This window comes from Pseudophryne corroboree, chromosome 2, assembly GCF_028390025.1.
Source record: "Pseudophryne corroboree isolate aPseCor3 chromosome 2, aPseCor3.hap2, whole genome shotgun sequence".
NCBI classification, from domain to species: Eukaryota; Metazoa; Chordata; class Amphibia; order Anura; family Myobatrachidae; genus Pseudophryne; species Pseudophryne corroboree.
In genome coordinates this window covers 115053096-115071917 of record NC_086445.1, presented here as the reverse complement: position 1 = coordinate 115071917, position 18822 = coordinate 115053096, and the positions used below count along the sequence as shown (strand labels likewise).

At 46.3% G+C, this 18822-nt stretch overlaps 1 protein-coding gene across 1 annotated transcript in view; it reads right to left on the bottom strand.

The window, feature by feature from the left end:
• SKA3 (spindle and kinetochore associated complex subunit 3) overlaps positions 1 to 18822 on the bottom strand; it is a 186890-nt gene that overhangs the window by 113043 nt on the left and 55025 nt on the right. Inside the window, exon 5 of the mRNA XM_063951626.1 lies at positions 12419 to 12809. Within this exon, the coding sequence (XP_063807696.1) occupies positions 12419 to 12809 (391 nt within the window). The remainder of the gene's footprint in view (positions 1 to 12418; positions 12810 to 18822) is intronic.

Genomic DNA, 18822 nt, shown 5'->3' with positions numbered 1-18822 from the left:
AACATGGGTACTAAAAGAGATTTTACCAAAGCACTAACCAATGACGATTACAGGTCATCATTGCTACATAAGGTGAAAGATGTCCCTAACGCACGGGAAAATACTAAACTTAGTTGTATGTATGTAAAAGCTTTTACCAGTAAGCTTTACATTACTGGTAAAAAGGGCGAACTAGAAATACTTGCAGCAAGCAAACAGTATGATATTATAGGCATTACTGAAACTTGGTGGGACGAATCTCATGACTGAACAGTCAATCTAGAGGGCTATACACTGTTTAGGAGAGACAGACTAAATAAACAGGGTGGAGGGGTGTGTCTTTACGTAAAGCCGTATTTAAAACCTGATATACGGGAAGATATTCAGGAGGGGACTGTAGACACTGTTGAGACATTATGGGTAGAAATTGCATGCGGGGAAAAAGGAATAAAAAAGTTAGTATTGGGTGTATGCTATAGACCGCCTGGTATCAATGTATCTGATGAGGAATTGTTACTAAAGCAAATTGAAAGAGCAGCAGGAGTAGGAGACATACTTCGTGATGGGAGATTTTAACTATCCAGAGATAAACTGGAAAAACGATTCATAGGATACTGCTAGGGGCAATATGTTTTTTAAACACACTTAATGATAACTACTTAGTTCAACTAATTGAGGAACCAACTAGGTACAATGCAATCTTAGACCTGGTATTAACAAACAATGGGGATTTGGTATCAGGTATTATAGTAGGGGAACCCATAGGAAACAGCGACCACAATATGGTCACATTCAATATCAGTTTTCATAAACAGCCCTATACTGGCTCAACTAGGACTCTAAACTTTAGCAAAGCGAATTTTGAAAAGATGAGGGTATTTTTCAGGGATATTGAATGGCAAGGTTTGTTTTTAGGAAAAAATACTACGGAGAAATGGGAGGTACTAAAATTCCTGCTAGCTAAAAATACTCTCAAATGTATTCCTACAAGCAGCAAAAAAATCATAAACCGATGTGGCTTAACAGAAAGATAAAGGAACTTATGGGCAAGAAAAGGCGAGCATTTAAAAAATACAAATCTGACGGGGAAGCAGAGTCATTTCAGCACTATAAGGAATGTAATAAAATATGCAAAAAGGAAATAAGAGCGGCTAAAGTAGAAACTGAAAAACTAGTAGCAAAGGAAAGCAAAGCGAATCCCCAAAAATTCTTTAAATACATTAATAGCAAGAGATTAAAGAAGGAGAGTATAGGCCCTTTAAAAGACAAGTGGGGAGTCTTAAGCAAAAATGATAATGACATAGCGGACACACTAAATGAGTTTTTTTCAACAGTATTTACTAGAGAGGACCCAATTCAGGGACTAACACAATCTCAATAATGAGAATATCCCACTGATAGGTACTTATTTAAGCGAGGAAGTAGTCTGTGACCAATTAAAACATTTAAAGATTAATAAGTCACCAGGTCCCGATGGTATTCACCCAAGGGTTCTAATGGAGCTTCACTCTGAACTGGCAAAACCGCTATTTTTGATCTTTAAGGATTCAGTAATATCAGGTATGGTTCCCAAAGACTGGCGTATAGCGGAAGTAGTGCCTATATTCAAAAAGGGAAATAAAGCTGAACCAGGTACATATAGACCAGTTAGTCTTACATCTATAGTGGGGAAAGTATTGGAAGGTATTCTAAGAGATAGTATTCAGAAGTTCCTTGAAGTCAATAAGGTCATTAAAAGGAATCAACATGGGTTTATGAAGGACAGATCCTGTCAAACCAACTTACTTGGCTTTTATGAAACAGTAAGCGCAAACCTAGATCAGGGTAAAGAGGTGGATGTAATCTTTTTAGATTTTGCCAAAGCATTCGACACTGTACCACATGAGACTCATCTACAAGCTGCAAGAAACAGGGCTAGGAAGCACCATATGCACTTGGGTCAAAAACTGGTTAGATAATAGGGAGCAGTGCGTTGTGGTTAATGGATCTTTTTCAAATTGGACTGAAGTGCTAAGTGGTGTGCCGCAAGGCTCAGTATTAGGACCGCTATTGTTCAATATTTTCATTAACGACCTAACAGAAGGTCTAGAGAGCATGGTGTCAATTTTTGCAGATGATACCAAATTGTGTAAAGTTATAAATGTGGAGGGGGATGCCGAGTCGCTTCAGAACGACTTAGTTAAATTAGAAGCTTGGGCAGCGAAATGGAGAATGCGCTTTAATACAGACAAGTGTAAGGTAATGCACTGTGGTAACAAGAACAAAAATAACACCTACCTACTAAATGGGGTAAAATTAGGGGATTCTGTACTGGAAAAGGACTTAGGTGTCCTCATAGATAGCAAACTAAGCAGTAGTACCTTAAGTAGGACTGCAGCAAAGAAGGCTAATAAGATATTAGCATGCATAAAACGGGGAATTGATGCTAGGGATGAGAGTATTATACTCCCGTTATATAAATCACTTGTGAGGCCACACCTTGAATACTGTGTACAATTCTGGGCACCTTACAACAAAAAGGATATCCTGGAGCTAGAAAAGGTTCAGAGGCGGGCGACCAAACTAATTAAGGGTATGGAGACGCTGGAATACTAGGAAAGTCTTGCAAGACTAGGCATGTTTACACTGGAAAAGAGGAGATTAAGAGGGGGCATGATCAACATTTACAAATATATAAGGGGACAATATACAGATCTTGCACAGGACCTGTTTTTGGTTAGATCAACACAGAGAACTCGTGGACACTCGCTCAGGTTAGAGGAGATTCCGTGCAATACTGCGTAAAGGCTTTTTTACGGTAAGGACGATACGTGTTTGGAATTCCCTGCCTGAGGGAGTTGTAATGGCCAACTCAGTCAACACCTTTAAGAATGGGTTAGATAAATTCCTAATGGATAAGGATATCCAGGGTTACGGGGAATAGTCACGCACTACGGTTATTATAAAAAAAAAAAAAGAGGGGTAAAACATAACGGCAGTCATCAACTTCAGTCAAAATTTTATACAAAATAATCGTGATAGGAGACCACAAATAGGTTGAACTCGATGGACAATTGTCTTTTTTCAACCTTAGATACTATGTTACTATGTAACTCTAGAATGTTGATCGGTAACTGGAACGGTCAAGAGTCGCAGAGTCCCTAGAAATGCTGAGATTGAAACACCGCTCCCCAACCGATGAGGCTGGCGTCCGTGTTGACCATCATCCAAAACCAAACAGTGAACGGCGCCCCCTTAGTTAGATTGGTACTGTGAAGCCAAAGTAGCGACTGTCGAGTCTGAGCAGACAGCCGGCACAATTGCAAGTCCAGATGTGGACCCGTCTGATTCCAAGAGCCCGGAATCTGAGCCTGAAGGGCCAGAGCATGGAATCTGGGATATGGTACTGCTTCAAAAGTCGCCACCATCTTGCCCAACACCTGCATACATCTGAGAACCGAGACCCTTGGTAATTGTAACAGGGAGCGAATTCTGGACCAGAGATCCTGAAGTTTGTCCTGAGGTAGAAAACCTCCTGATTTCTTGTGCAGACAGTAGACATAGAAAAAAAACCCAAAAAAACAAAACAAAACCAACCACTATCTCCTGAGAGGGGATCAGGAAAGATTTCCGGAAATTCACAATCCAACCGAAGGATTGCAGAGTGGTCGTGTTGTGTTGTAGGTGTTGTTGAAGAAGTTCCGGTGACGGAGCTTTTAGCAATAAATCGTCCAGGTAAGGAGTAATGTTGACCCCTTGACATCTGTGGATCACCACCACGTGACCCAATATTTTTGTAAATACTCGAGGGGCTGTGGAGAGACCGAAAGGAAGAGCCTGAAATTGGAAATGCCAAGGCATTTGTGCGACCCTTAACAGACGTTGATGACCCGACCAAATTGGAACACTGAGTTAGGCGTCCTTTATTTCGATAGATGACAAATACTCCTCCGGTTCCATGGCCGCGATGATCGAACGATTTTGAATTTCTGGACAGAAAGACACGGATTCAGACATTTTAGATTTAAAATGGGTCGAAATGAACCATCCGGTTTGTTTAGGAGAAAAAGACTCGAGTAAAACCCTCGACCGCGTTGAGGTCTGGGAACTGAAAGAATACCTCCCTGGCTCAGAAGCGTGGAAGTAGCCTGAATTATTGCTGGTCATCTGGAGGGATAGCTTGGGAGAGGAGTGATGAAAAAGCGGTCTGGAACAGGTTCCTCGAGATCCAAAATGTAACCTCGGGTTATGACCCCAGTCACCCACCGATCCGGATGCGACAGGAGCCACACCTCTCTGATCCGCAGTAACCGTGCTCCCACCACCAAGAATCCCTCCGGCGACGTCGCCGCGTCATGCGGCAGGCTTGTCTGCCGCTCTGCGAGGTGTCTGCGCACCCCTACCACGGTATGCGCCTCTGTGTGGAAATCTTGAAAAGGCTCGAAAGGTCTGGAAACCGCCCCTACTTTGAGTACGAAAGGACCGAAATCTAGTTGCTCTTGACTTCTGAGAAGCAACTGGAAGAAACAGGCTCTTACCACCCATAGTACCAGAGATAATCATCTTAAGTTCGGAACCAAAAAGAAATGGAACAGCTGTCAATGTCTGTTTTGAATCAGTCAGCGTTCCAAACACGAAGCCATAGTGAACGCCTTGCTGTAACCGCTAGAGCAGATACCAACAACTGTAACGAGGCAGAGTCCAGTAAGGCCTCACCAACATAAGCGAGAGCCTCAGAGATCTGTTCAGCTAGCTGAATAGCCTCTGATGGGTCATCAGAATGCATGCCAGATACCACCTGGGCTAACCAGTCATCAACAGCCTTAAGGACCCAGGCACCAGCAAGTATTGGACGCAGAGAAATACCCGATAAGGCAAAAATTGATTTAAGAATCGCCTCAATCTTCCGATCCGTTGGATCCTTTAACGTCACTGATTGTACCAAAGGGATTACGGTAGCCTTTGCCAAATGAGAAATAGGAGCATCCAATTTCGGAGCAGTTTCCCAGAACTTTGTGTCTTCCTCTACAAAAGGATACAAAAATCTTTATTTTTTAGGAGCCTGAAAGCGTGAATCCGGCTTAAGCCAAGGTTCTTTCAAAATGTCTGCAAAATGTGTGTAAGACAGAAAGACCGTTACTTGTCTTTTCTGACATTTGAAGAAGACTGAAAGTCTCCACCTCCGCCGTATCTTGAAGATTAAGAGTCTGACGGATGGCCTCAATCAATAATCTGACACCTGAGCATGTAGACCATTCCTCTTCTTCCCAGGCGGAAGCATCCTCCCACTCAGAATCCAGTTCACCTTCCTCGAGAGGAGCGGACACCAGATCTAACTCCTCTCCTGGGAAGGTGATAGCGGGCAGCGGATATTGTCGTTTATTGGCCGCCGAGCTTGAAACAGTCACAATCTTGTTAATAGGCCGTGCTAAGTCTGCAATACTTTTACCCATATTTCTTGCCCATGGTGGCTCCATAGCAGATTGACCGGAGTCAGTACTTGACTGGAATTGACGCAAATCAGCAATAGCATCGGCCATGTTCCTGGCCCAGAGAGGGATGGACTGATCCGTCGACACACTAGGCTGCTCTACGGTAGGCGTCACGGAGCATGCAGTGCAGAGCGAACCCGGATCCGTCCTACCCTTTGAAAGCTTTGAACCACACTGAGAACAGGCAAATTACACAGCAGAGCCTGTTTCCCCTCTAGTAGATTTATCCGGTTTATTGACCATTGCTAAGCTCTATCAGTGGCCTATTAAGTAAACAATAAGCAAATAACAAAGAAAAGGACAGTGGTTCTATAGAGGGTTAAACCTAGAGAGATGTCTCTACTGATGCTGTAATGTTGTGTACCCCACTTGTAAAAATCACAGTGTGAGTAATAAAATAACCTAAAGTCAACTAACTCCACAACAACTGAACAGCAGAGCTAGCTATACTTGCTATTTTGTTGCTCTCCACCTGTAATATACAGGGTGACACGCTGGATTCCCCAGGTCAGTGTACCGTGTGCAGAGATTTATGGTAAGAACTTACCGTTAAATCTCTTTCTGTGAGGTACACTGGGCTCCACAGGGAATAACATCGGGGTGTAGAGCAGGATCTTGATCCGAGGCACCAACAGGCTAAAAGCTTTGACTGTTCCCAGAAAGCATAGCGCCGCCTCCTCTATAACCCTGCCTCAGTGCACAGGAGCTCAGTTTTGTTAACCAGCCCAATGTAGTAGCAGGCAAAAAGAGACGACAACCGCCAGTAGCCACATACACCACATTCTCACGACAGGAGAAGGTGTCAGTGGCTAATGCAATAAAAACCCAAAGAAGCTAAGTGCGTCAGGGTGGGCGCCCTGTGGAACCCAGTCTACCTCGCAGAAAAATTTTAAAAAAGGTAAGTTCTTACCATAAATCTCGCTTTCTGCTGCAGGGTACACTGGGCTCCACAGGGAATAACATCGGGAATGTCCTAAAGTAGTTCCTCATGGGAGGGGACGCACTGTAGCAGGCACAAGAACCCGGCGTCCAAAGGAAGAATCCTGGGAGGCGGATGTATCAAAGGCATAGAACCTTATGAACGTGTTCACTGAGGACCACGTAGCTGCCTTGCACAATTGTTCAAGGATCGCACCATGGCGGGCCACCCAAGAAGGTCCAACCGACCGAGTAAAATGGGCCTTGATGGTAGCAGGAGCTGGAAGGCCAGCCTGTACATAAGCATGTGCAATCACCATTCTAATCCATTTGGCCAGGGTCTGCTTGTGAGCAGGCCAGCCACGTTTGTGAAAACCAAAAACCGTACAAAGAGAATCAGATCTCCTGAGAGAAGCTGTCCTAATCACAAAGATACGGAGAGCCCGTACCACATCCAAAGACCGCTCTTTGGAAGACAATTCAAGAGAGACAAAGGCCGGAACCACAATCTCCCGATTAAGGTGGAAAGAAGACACCACCTTAGGTAGTTACCCGGGACGTGTTCTAAGAACCACCCGGTCACGGTGAAAAATCAGATAGGGGGACCTACAAGACAAGGCACCCAAATCCGACAACCGTCTAGCAGAGGCAATAGCCAGTAGAAACATCAACCCCCCCCGAGTGAACATATGAACATCAAGCAGAGTGGCAATTTTTCTCTGCAACCAAACCGTCAAGGCAGAAATATGAACCTTGATGGAGGCCAGACGAAGGCCTAAGTCCAGGCCCTATTGCAGAAAGGCCAAAAGTTTGGCCGTTCTAAACGTCATGATTATTAGATGCGCACCAAGCAAAGTAAGAATTCCAGACCCTATGGTAAATCAGAGCATAAGCCGGCTTACGGGCCTTCAACATAGTCTGAATGACCGCCTCAGAAAAACCATTGGCCCTTAGTACGGGCCAAACCCTGGTAAACATAAGGGCCCTGAACGAGGAGGTCTGGTCGTTGTGGAAGCAGAAGACGACGCTCCAACTAGAGACGTTGGAGGTCTGAGAACCAATGCCGTCTGGACCACGCTGGAGCGATCAGAAGTAGGATTCCTCCTTCTTGCTTGAACTTCCTTATTACTCTGGGCAGGAGTGACACCGGAGGGAACACGTACGGCAGCCAAAAGTTCCATGGAATTGCCAGAGCGTCCACGAACGCTGCTTGAGGATCCCTTGTCCTTGCTCCGAAGACCGGAACCTTGTGATTGTGTCGAGACGCCATCAGGTCCACATCTGGGAGGCCCCACTTGTCTACTAGGAGTTGAAATACTTCTGGATGGAGGCTCCACCCACCGGCGTGTATGTCCTGACGACTGAGGAAATTCGCTTCCCAGTTTAGGACTCCCAGGATGAACACTGCCGATATGGCTGGCAGATGGCGTTCCGCCCACTGAAGAATTCTGGATACTTCCCTCATTGCCTTGCAGCTTCGAGTGCCGCATTGATGATTTATGTATGCCACCGTGGTGGCGTTGTCCGACTGTATTCGAACAGGTCTGTTCTGTATTAAATGCTGGGCCAAGTTCAGAGCATTGAACACCGCCTGCAGTTCCAGAATGTTTATCGAGAGGAGAGACTCCTCCTTGGTCCACCGACCCTGAAGGGAGTGTTGCTCCAATACCGTGCCGCGACCTCTCAGACTGGCATCTGTTGTCAGAAGAACCCAGTTGGAGATCCAGAAGGGACACCCCTGCTCAATCGTTGGTCCTGAAGCCACTAGCTCAGTGACAGACGGACCTCCGGAGACAAGGAGATCATGCGAGAACTGATCCGGTGAGGCAGGCCGTCCCACTTGGCAAGAATCAATTTCTTTAGAGGGCGGGAATGGAATTGAGCATACTCCACCATGTCGAAGGCAGACACCATGAGACCTAGCACTTGCATCGCCGAATGTATCGACACTTGCGGAAGAGATGGGAAGCATCGAATCCTGTCCTGAAGTTTCAGGACCTTCTCCTGAGACAAGAAAAAACGCTGGTTGTGAGTGTCTAAAGTGCACCATGCTCTGCGCAGGGACCAGGGAAGATTTCTTTCAGTTGATGAGCCACCTGTGGGCATGCAGAAACTGGAGGGTTAGATCCAGATGGCGTACGGTAATTCCTGGGGAATTCGCCAGGATCAACAAGTCGTCCAGATACGGGAGGATCCTGACCCCTTGACGGCGGAGCACAGCCGTCATTACGGCCATGACCTGGGTGAAGACTCGCAGGGCCGTGGTCAAGCCAAAAGGTAACGCCCGAAATTGGTAATGGAGGTTGCCCACAGCAAACCTCAGATATTGCTGATGCGACATTGCAATAGGAATATGCAGGTAAGCATCCTGTATGTCCAGGGAGACCATATAATCCCCTGGTTCCAAAGCCAGAACAATAGAGCGAAGGGTTTCCATATGAAACTTGGAGACTCTCACAAATTTGTTCAAGGACTTTAGGTTGAGAATGGGCCGAGAGGACTCATTCGGTTTCGGGACTAGGAATAGCGGTGAATAGTACCCCCCTTGCCTCTCCGATACAGAGGCACCTGTACAACCACTCACGTGTCCTGGAGGGACTGTACCGCCAAATGAAGAGTTTTTGCCTTCCGAAGGGACGTCTGTTAGGCTAAATCGATGAGGGGGGCACGACGACGAGGATTCTTGAAGGATATGGCGTAACCTCGAGTGACGACTTCCTGTACCCAGGCATTGGAAGTGGTCTTCAACCATTCCTGGGTAAACCCTAGAAGTCAACCCCCCAACCTGGGATCCCCCAGATGGAGGCCCGCCCAGTCATGCAGCAGGCTTGTCCATTTTGGAAGCAGGCCGACGGCCAGCCCAGGCCCATTTAGGTTTGAGTTTAGCGGTTTTGGAAGTGCGAGCCTGTTTCGGGTACGTCTGACCTTTTGCTTTACCTGAAGGACGAAAGGAGCAAAAAGGAAGTACTCTTAGCCTTCGGTACCGAAGGAGCACTACTAGGTAGACACGCTGTTTTAGCAGAAGCTAAGTCGGCCACTATCTTGTTGAGGTCCCCTCCAAAAAGAATGTCTCCCTTAAAAGGGAGCACCTCCAGGGTTTTCTTAGAGTCCAGATCCACAGACCAGTACCGTAACCAGAGAATCTGGCGAGCTAAAATGGACGTAGTAGAAGCCTTGGCCGCCAAAATACCGGCACCAGAAGCCGCCTCCTTAATGTAATGAGATGCTGTGAAAAACACACGAGACACATTGTGAAGCATTATCAGAAAAGTTGGAAGGCAGCTCCGCTTCCACCTCCTGAGCCCACGCTTCAACAGCCTCTGCAGCCAATGTTGCTGCAATAGTGGGCCGATGTGCAGCACCTGCTAGGGTGTAAATCGCTTTTAAGCAACCCTCCACGCGCTTACCATCGGTTCTTTAAGAGAAGTGACGGAAGTTACAGGCAGAACCGAGGACACCACCAGCCGCGTCACTTGCGAATCTACTGGCAGGGGTGTTTCCCAATTTTTACTTAGCTCCGCAGCGAGAGGATAGCGAGCCAGCATCTTCTTGTGAGGTGTGAATTTCTTTCCTGGATTTTCCCAGGATTCCTGACGTATTTCAACTAAATGGTCAGAATGAGGTAAAACTTGTTTAATAACCTTCTGATGTTTAAATCTGTCCGGTTTCTTGGAGGTAACAACAGGTTCTGGGTCATCAGTAATTTGAAGAATTAGCATGAGCTTCCAATAAGTCAGGAACATCCACCAGAGAGACAGATTCCCCATCAGAATTATCTGGATCAGTGTCTGTGGGGTCAATATATACGCCTTCATCAGACGAGCTGTCTGGGACGTGGGTGGATTGTGAGGAAGTAACGGCCCGCTTAGAGGACCCCTTGGTCTTAAGCGAGCGAGAGATAGACGTCTGTTTAGTCAGTGAGTAGTTCAATTGCTGTAACTGAGCGGACAGTTGATCTGCCAAAGGCGGATTAACCGCAGGGACCATAAGTGGTTGTACCAGCACATGAGGTCCCATAGGGGGTGCAAGTCTAGTCACCAACGTACTTAACGTGGAGACAGTAGCCCAAGGTGGGTCGTTATGAACCCCCGTTGCTACAGTTCCACTTTGGGGGTAGGGAACTCCCAGAACCTGAACCCTCTGCTGCTATGTTTTCCTCTAATATGTATGCAGCGTCACCACCACGCAATGTGGGATCAGCCCCGTCACCCCTTGTAGCTGACATGTTTGAAAGCTTAATTCACGGGCAACCCAGTACAATATCAGCAGCCTAATACCTTAACAAGAACTCCCTGTGCAGTGTAGGAGCACAAACCGAGACTTCAAGAGGTATATGGTGACTGAAAATCACAGAGAAAAATACACAGTAAGTATATCCTGTGAAACACCTATATTAAACAATAACCCTGACGCACTTTGCTCCCTCAGGTTACAGAATATAGGGATAGCAATCTCAGTGAGATACACGAAATGGAAGTCACGCAGAAGCTATATGCACACAGACACAGAGTCCCATGTACAATGCAGAAATTATGACATGCAATAAAACTGCACTGGACTAGCAATACCAAGTAATACTAAGTACAGCTATATAATCAATAGATATAACAATGCACAGTAAAGACTGGATGTATATCACAGGGTACTTGCACTAAATAACCCTGACTAAATGCACTATTTCTTAACTAACACTGTCAGCAGACATGTAGAATACTTAAGTATCCTGTAAAATGCACAGCGCTGACATGCAGGCGGCTTTATCCAGGAGAATTTGCCCAAACAGTCCCAGGATCAGCTCAGCTTGTCCTAATGGCGCTCAAACGCTGACAGGGAGTGAGGGAGACAAAGATATGCAGCTCCAGGGCGGGAACATTTACTCTAAATGTCACCTGGGGCTGGGGGAGGGGCTACAGGTCAAAGACTTATCCCCTTGCTGGGCTTCACCACCGGGTAGTGTAGGCTATGTAATAAACGGTTTTTAGTAAAACCGACCTGTGTCCTTGCCCTGGTGGTCTAGTGGGGTCCCTGTACTACCACAGTGTCCACCGGCCGCGCCAGATCGCGGTTTCCAGCGGATCCCGCCTGAGGGACCCTCTTACCTCATCCCAAAGTGCGGCCAAGCGAACCTGGAGAAATGTGGCGGGGTGTGTGACTGACTGGGGCAGACCAGAGCCTCCGCTGTAAGTACCTGGCAACCAGGGCGCGGGAGTATACAGCGCCGCTGGGGGAGGTGAAGTCTTCAGATTTCACTTAAAAAAGCTCTTCTGAGGGCTGCTGGAGCAGCCCTACCTGTTGTATGCCTGCACTGCATGGCACCAATTACAAAACTGAGCTCCTGTGCACGGAGGCGGGGTTATAGTGGAGGCAGCGCTATGCTTTCTGGGAACAGGCAAAGCTTTTAGCCTGTTCGTGCCTCGGATCAAGATCCTACTCTACACTCCCTGTGGAGCCCAGTGTACACCACAGCAGAAAGACACATTAATGAAAGCAACAGACCACCGCTGCCTCTGCAGGATGTGGCTGTCCTACCTGACAAATCGCTTCCTCGGATTTGAGACCGGAATGAGTAAGCCCCAGTGACGTAAAGTATAGTGACTTCCCAGGGCCAAATAGAGTGGGTAAAATCCATGACTGACTAACCCCACTCTTTTTAGACTTGTCACCTGTATACAGGGACTAAGTATAGTTGAAAACCTTAAAGAAATAAAACAAACCTAACTAGAATCTACAGACAAGGAAATCTGTGCCTGTACTCCTCAGGCACAAAACTAAAACTGAGGCAATCTGCTAGTAGGCTGGAGATGGGAGGGGTTAGAGGGGGGAGGAGTTAGTTTTGATAGGTTCTGTGCCAAACTACCATCCCACACACTCTAACCCACAAGTAACAGCGTAGCGTTCCCCAGATGGATGAAAGAGAAAAGGCACCAACAAGCTCTTACTGTACTGATGACACAGGCCACACCTTCTGCACACAATCATAACTCATGTGAAAGTAAATGCATAGAATATCCCTACCTATTAGTATCACGTCAGATAACGACAACACTTACCTTCCCTTTTTCTTGTTCATAAGTGCTAGGGTGTAGTCATCATTCAGCTTTGTGTTATAGTCGCTGATCCCGAAGTGCTGTATTTGTGAGAAGTCATCATCCTCCATGGTCAGGGCACACTTTGGGGTCTTGGCTACCTGTACAGAGCAGATCTCTTTATAGGACGGCTCAGGCTTTACTTCCAGTGCGCTGCGGACGTGCATCTTATTGCTCTGTGGCTCCCATGCTGAAGGCAGCTGGTAGCGAGACAAGCCGAAGTCTGAGAGCTGGGGGACCCGCATTAAATCCCATGCTGGCTGTTTGTCAAGGGCTGGTGGAGGAGGCGGAGCTTGTGGATCAGTATTGTGATTATTCTCATCACCATTCTCTGTTTCATCTGTCATCTCATTGTCTGTAACAATCAAAATACAGGTCTAAAGTGAAATAAAAAAATAAATTATATATATTTTTAGTTTGTGTTTCACAGCATATTGCCTTGAAAAAAGCGCCCTGCGCGTCGCTGAAGCGTTGGCTACAATATGCCATTTACTTGATTTATTTGTTTTGAATACAAGTTTGTTTTCACAAGACCCTTGGAGTGCCGCCTGTTCCTTTACCATTGGGAGTGGATGAATCCCTCTCTATAAGGAATATATATATATATATATATATATATATATATATATATATATATATATATATATATATATATATATATATATATATATATATATATATATATATATATATATATATAAGCAATGTCCGGCACTCCAATATACACTTGAAACACGCCCGGTGCCCTCACAGCCATGTACAGATGAATAGAAGGTGATAACAGGCGGCACTCACAGCTTAGTAGATACTGGTTAATAAACGGCCAGACTCCGTGAAGATAGATCAACGTTTCAATTTATAAAATTTTCGTCAGGATACATATAAATAAGAATTTACTTACCGATAATTCTATTTCTCGGAGTCCGTAGTGGATGCTGGGGTTCCTGAAAGGACCATGGGGAATAGCGGCTCCGCAGGAGACAGGGCACAAAAAGTAAAGCTTTAGGATCAGGTGGTGTGCACTGGCTCCTCCCCCTATGACCCTCCTCCAAGCCTCAGTTAGGATACTGTGCCCGGACGAGCGTACACAATAAGGAAGGATTTTGAATCCCGGGTAAGACTCATACCAGCCACACCAATCACACTGTACAACCTGTGATCTGAACCCAGTTAACAGTATGATAACAGCGGAGCCTCTGAAAAGATGGCTCACAACAATAATAACCCGATTTTTGTAACTATGTACAAGTAATGCAGATAATCCGCACTTGGGATGGGCGCCCAGCATCCACTACGGACTCCGAGAAATAGAATTATCGGTAAGTAAATTCTTATTTTCTCTATCGTCCTAGTGGATGCTGGGGTTCCTGAAAGGACCATGGGGATTATACCAAAGCTCCCAAACGGGCGGGAGAGTGCGGATGACTCTGCAGCACCGAATGAGAGAACTCCAGGTCCTCCTTAGCCAGGGTATCAAATTTGTAGGATTTTACAAACGTGTTTGCCCCTGACTAAATAGCCGCTCGGCAAAGTTGTAAAGCCGAGACCCCTCGGGCAGCCGCCCAAGATGAGCCCACCTTCCTTGTGGAATGGGCATTTACATATTTTGGCTGTGGCAGGCCTGCCACAGAATGTGCAAGCTGAATTGTATTACACATCCAACTAGCAATAGTCTGCTTAGAAGCAAGAGCACCCAGCTTGTTGGGTGCATACAGGATAACAGCAAGTCAGTTTTCCTGACTCCAGCCGTCCTGGAACCTATACTTTCAGGGCCCTGACAACATCCAGCAACTTGGAGTCCTCCAAGTCCCTAGTAGGCGCAAGGCACCACAATAAGCTGGTTCAGGTGAAACACTGACACCACCTTAGGGAGAGAACTGGGGACGAGTCCGCAGCTCTGCCCTGTCCGAATGGACAAACAGATATGGGCTTTTTTGAGAAAAAACCCACCAATTTGACACTCGCCTGGCCCAGGCCAGGGCCAAGAGCATGGTCACTTTTCATGTGAGATGCTTCAAATCCACAGATTTGACTGGTTTTAAACCAATGTGATTTGAGGAATCCCAGAACTACGTTGAGATCCCACAGTGCCACTGGAGGCACAAAAGGGGGTTGTATATGCAATACTCCCTTGACAAACTTCTGGACTTCAGGAACTGAAGCCAATTCTTTCTGGAAGAAAATCGACAGGGCCGAAATTTGAACCTTAATGGGCCCCAATTTGAGGCCCATAGACACTCCTGTTTGCAGGAAATGCAGGAATCGACCGAGTTGAAATTTCTTCGTGGGGCCTTCCTGGCCTCACACCACGCAACATATTTTCGCCACATGTGGTGATAATGTTGTGCGGTCACCTCCTTCCTGGCTTTGACCAGGGTAGGAATGACCTCTTCCGGAATGCCTTTTTCCCTTAGGATCCGGCGTTCCACCGCCATGCCGTCAAACGTAGCTGCGGTAAGTCTTGGAACAGACATGGTACTTGCTGAAGCAAGTCCCTTCTTAGCGGCAGAGGCCATAAGTCCTCTGTGAGCATCTCTTGAAGTTCCGGGTACCAAGTCCTTCTTGGCCAATCCGGAGCCATGAGTATAGTTCTTACTCCTCTACGTCTTATAATTCTCAGTACCTTAGGTATGAGAAGCAGAGGAGGGAACACATACACCGACTGGTACACCCACGGTGTTACCAGAACGTCCACAGCTATTGCCTGAGGGTCTCTTGACCTGGCGCAATACCTGTCCCGTTTTTTGTTCAGACGAGACGCCATCATGTCCACCTTTGGTATTTCCCAACGGTTCACAATCATGTGGAAAAACTTCCCGATGAAGTTTCCACTCTCCCGGGTGGAGGTCGTGCCTGCTGAGGAAGTCTGCTTCCCAGTTTCCACTCCCAGAATGAAACACTGCTGACAGTGCTATCACATGATTTTCCGCCCAGCGAAAAGTCCTTGCAGTTTTTGCCATTGCCCTCCTGCTTCTTGTGCCGCCCTGTCTGTTTACGTGGGCGACTGCCGTGATGTTTTTCCCACTGGATCAATACCGGCTGACCTTGAAGCAGAGGTCTTGCTAAGCTTAGAGCATTATAAATTTACCCTTAGCTCCAGTATATTTATGTGGAGAAAAGTCTCCAGACTTGATCACACTCCCTGGAAATTTTTTCCTTGTGTGACTGCTCCCCAGCCTCTCGGGCTGGCCTCCGTGGTCACCAGCATCCAATCCTGAATGCCGAATCTGCGGCCCTCTAGAAGATGAGCACTCTGTAACCACCACAGGAGAGACACCCTTGTCCTTGGATATAGGGTTATCCGCTGATGCATCTGAAGATGCGATCCGGACCATTTGTCCAGCAGATCCCACTGAAAAGTTCTTGCGTGAAATCTGCCGAATGGAATTGCTTCGTAGGAAGCCACCATTTTTACCAGGACCCTTGTGCAATGATGCACTGACACTTTTCCTGGTTTTAGGAGGTTTCCGGGAGAAACACCTTTTTCTGGACTGTGTCCAGAATCATCCCTAGGCACAGCAGACGTGTCGTCAGGATCAGCTGCGATTTTGGAATATTTAGAATCCATCCGTGCTGTTGTAGCAGTATCCGAGATAGTGCTACTCCGACCTCCAACTGTTCCCTGGACTTTGCCCTTATCAGGAGATCGTCCAAGTAAGGGGTAATTAAGACGCCTTTTCTTCGAAGAAGAATCATCATTTCGGCCATTACCTTGGTAAAGACCCGGGGTGCCGTGGACAATCCAAACGGCAGCGTCTGAAACTGACAGTGACAGTTCTATACCACGAACCTGAGGTACCCTTAGTGAGAAGGGCAAATTTGGGACATGGAGGTAAGCATCCCTGATGTCCCGGGACACTATATAGTCCCCTTCTTCCTGGTTCGTTATCACTGCTCTGAGTGACTCCATCTTGATTTGAACCTTTGTAAGTGTTCAAAATTTTTTTAGATTTAGAATAGGTCTCACCTAGCCTTTGTCAGGTCCGGGTGTTTTTGTGAATCCGTTAACCCGGAACCAACCACAGGTGTAGGTGCTGGGCTATGAAGAAAGCAGGGAGGACGAAGAAAGTTCCGATTCATATATTTATTCAAAATAATAATTCAGTAAAGGGTTAACTGACAAGTTGTTAATCATCATATTATACTGAAGTATTGCAGGAATAATATGCAAGAGAAAACTCAAAAATAAATAAAAGAAATGTTCATGGAAACATATGCAAAACAAGCTGATGAATAAATGTTGGATTGTCCAAATATAAACAAGCTTTGATGCAGAACTGCAGAATGTGATTAACTGGATAATGCAGACATGAAGAGATAACTGTAAGGATTTGCAATGGAGTTTTGAGAGTTAACTGAGAGACTGAAGAATTATCCTTGTTATGACAACATAGCAAATATAAACAAACTTTGATGCTGAACTGTAGAATGTTATTAACTGGATAATGCAGACATGAAGAGATAACTGTAAGGATTTGCAATGGAGTTTTGAGAGTTAACTGAGAGACTGTGAAGAATTATCCTTGTAAAGACAACATAGCAAAAGTACTGAATTGGGTTACTTGCGGGTTCCGGAGATCACTGTGAAACTGTAGTAGAAGACAAGGTGATGAATGGGTTAAATGCAGAGTTGAACAAACGAACAGCTGAGGGAAATGAGATCCTGCAGACTTTGTAGGATAGGCAGACTGACAAGGTAACCTCATGCAGGACACTGGGAATCCAAGTATTTCCAATAGGTGTGCAATTGACTGATAGCACAATGGAGAGCCGGTAGATCTTTGGCAGTGAAGGCTGCAAACGGACCTCTGGGAACGGAGGCGATATCTGGACCACGGGAATCACACAGGAATGCACGGAGAGAGTTCAGAGCTAGAGCACAGCTTTGATACAACAAAGCACTGGCTCAGAGTAGCATAATCCCAGCCTACTTAAAGGCAGCACAAGCACGGGATTGGCTTACACCTGCCCACAGGTGTTTTCACAAGTGCTCTGTATTAGCTATTTGGTCTCCAACATGGCCACCTCCTATACAGCAGACACACCGCAGTGCCTTAGGCCATTTGGTCCCCGCACTCACAGTTCCCAGACTCTGCATCACCTGTGCCATTGATCACGCCGTGTCCCCACACGGGCGCACAGCACCGCAAGCAACCGCACTGGCAATGGATGAACCCCAGAACCCGCAGAGGTGAGAGACCGGTTCGTGACAGTACCCCCTCTTCTACGGGTGGTCTCCGAACACCTTTGAACCTTGTCAGGATCTTTGGAGAAGTATTTCTGTACCAGTCTTGGAGCATGAACATCTTCAGCGAAAACCCAGGATCTCTCCTCCGGGCCGTAACCCTTCCAGTCGACCAGAAACTGTAAACGACCATATCGGGAACGTGAGTCCACAATCTCTTTAACTTCAAATTCCTCATTCTGCAAAGAGTGAACTTTAGGAGATTTGGACTGGGTAGTACGGAACTTATTGAGAATCAAAGGCTTCAGTAAAGATGTATGAAAGGCGTTAGGAATTCTCAAAGACGGTGGCAATTTGACTTTGTATGACACAGGGTTGAGTACCTTTACAATGGGAAATGGACCAATAAACCTGAGAGCAAATTTCTTAGAAGGAACTTTGAACTTGAGATTGCGCGTAGAAATCCAAACTTGGTCTCCCACTTAGTAATTCGGTACAGCTTTACGTTTTCTATCTGCAAAAGATTTATAACGAGTGGAAGTTTTGACCAAGGACTTACGTACACAACTCCAGATGCTAGATAGACGTTGAAGCTCTTGATCTGCTGCTGGAGCCTCTAGGGCTGGCAATGGATGAAATTCTGGTGGAGAACTTCTTGGACTCTTATGTTGGGCACATTTAGGACATGCTGCTATAAACTCTTGGACATCGGCTTTGAGACGTGGCCACCAATAAGACTGTTGAATAAATTCGAGAGTCTTTAGAACCCCATGATGACCCATGAAGGAAGAGGAGTGAGCCCAAGTAAGCAGCCGTTTTCGGAGACTTGTGGCAACAAAGGTCTTGCCAGGCGGAGGAACTGGAGAGGTTCGAGTCATTAAAAAGGACGTAGGATTCACAATGGCTTGATTCGTGGTAGCATCATTTAATTCAGAAGAAGCAAAGGACCGGGAAAGGGCATCTGCCTTTTTGTTCTGAGACCCTGGACGATAGGTGAGTTTGAAATCAAATCGTGAGAAGAAAAGCGCCCATCGAGTTTGTCGTGGATTCAAACACTGAGCTGACTGCAGATACAGAAGATTCTTATGATCAGTATAAACTGTAATGCGATGTTGAGCTCCTTCTAGAAGGTATCTCCACTCCTCAAATGCCAACTTGATGGCAAGTAACTCTTGCTCACCGA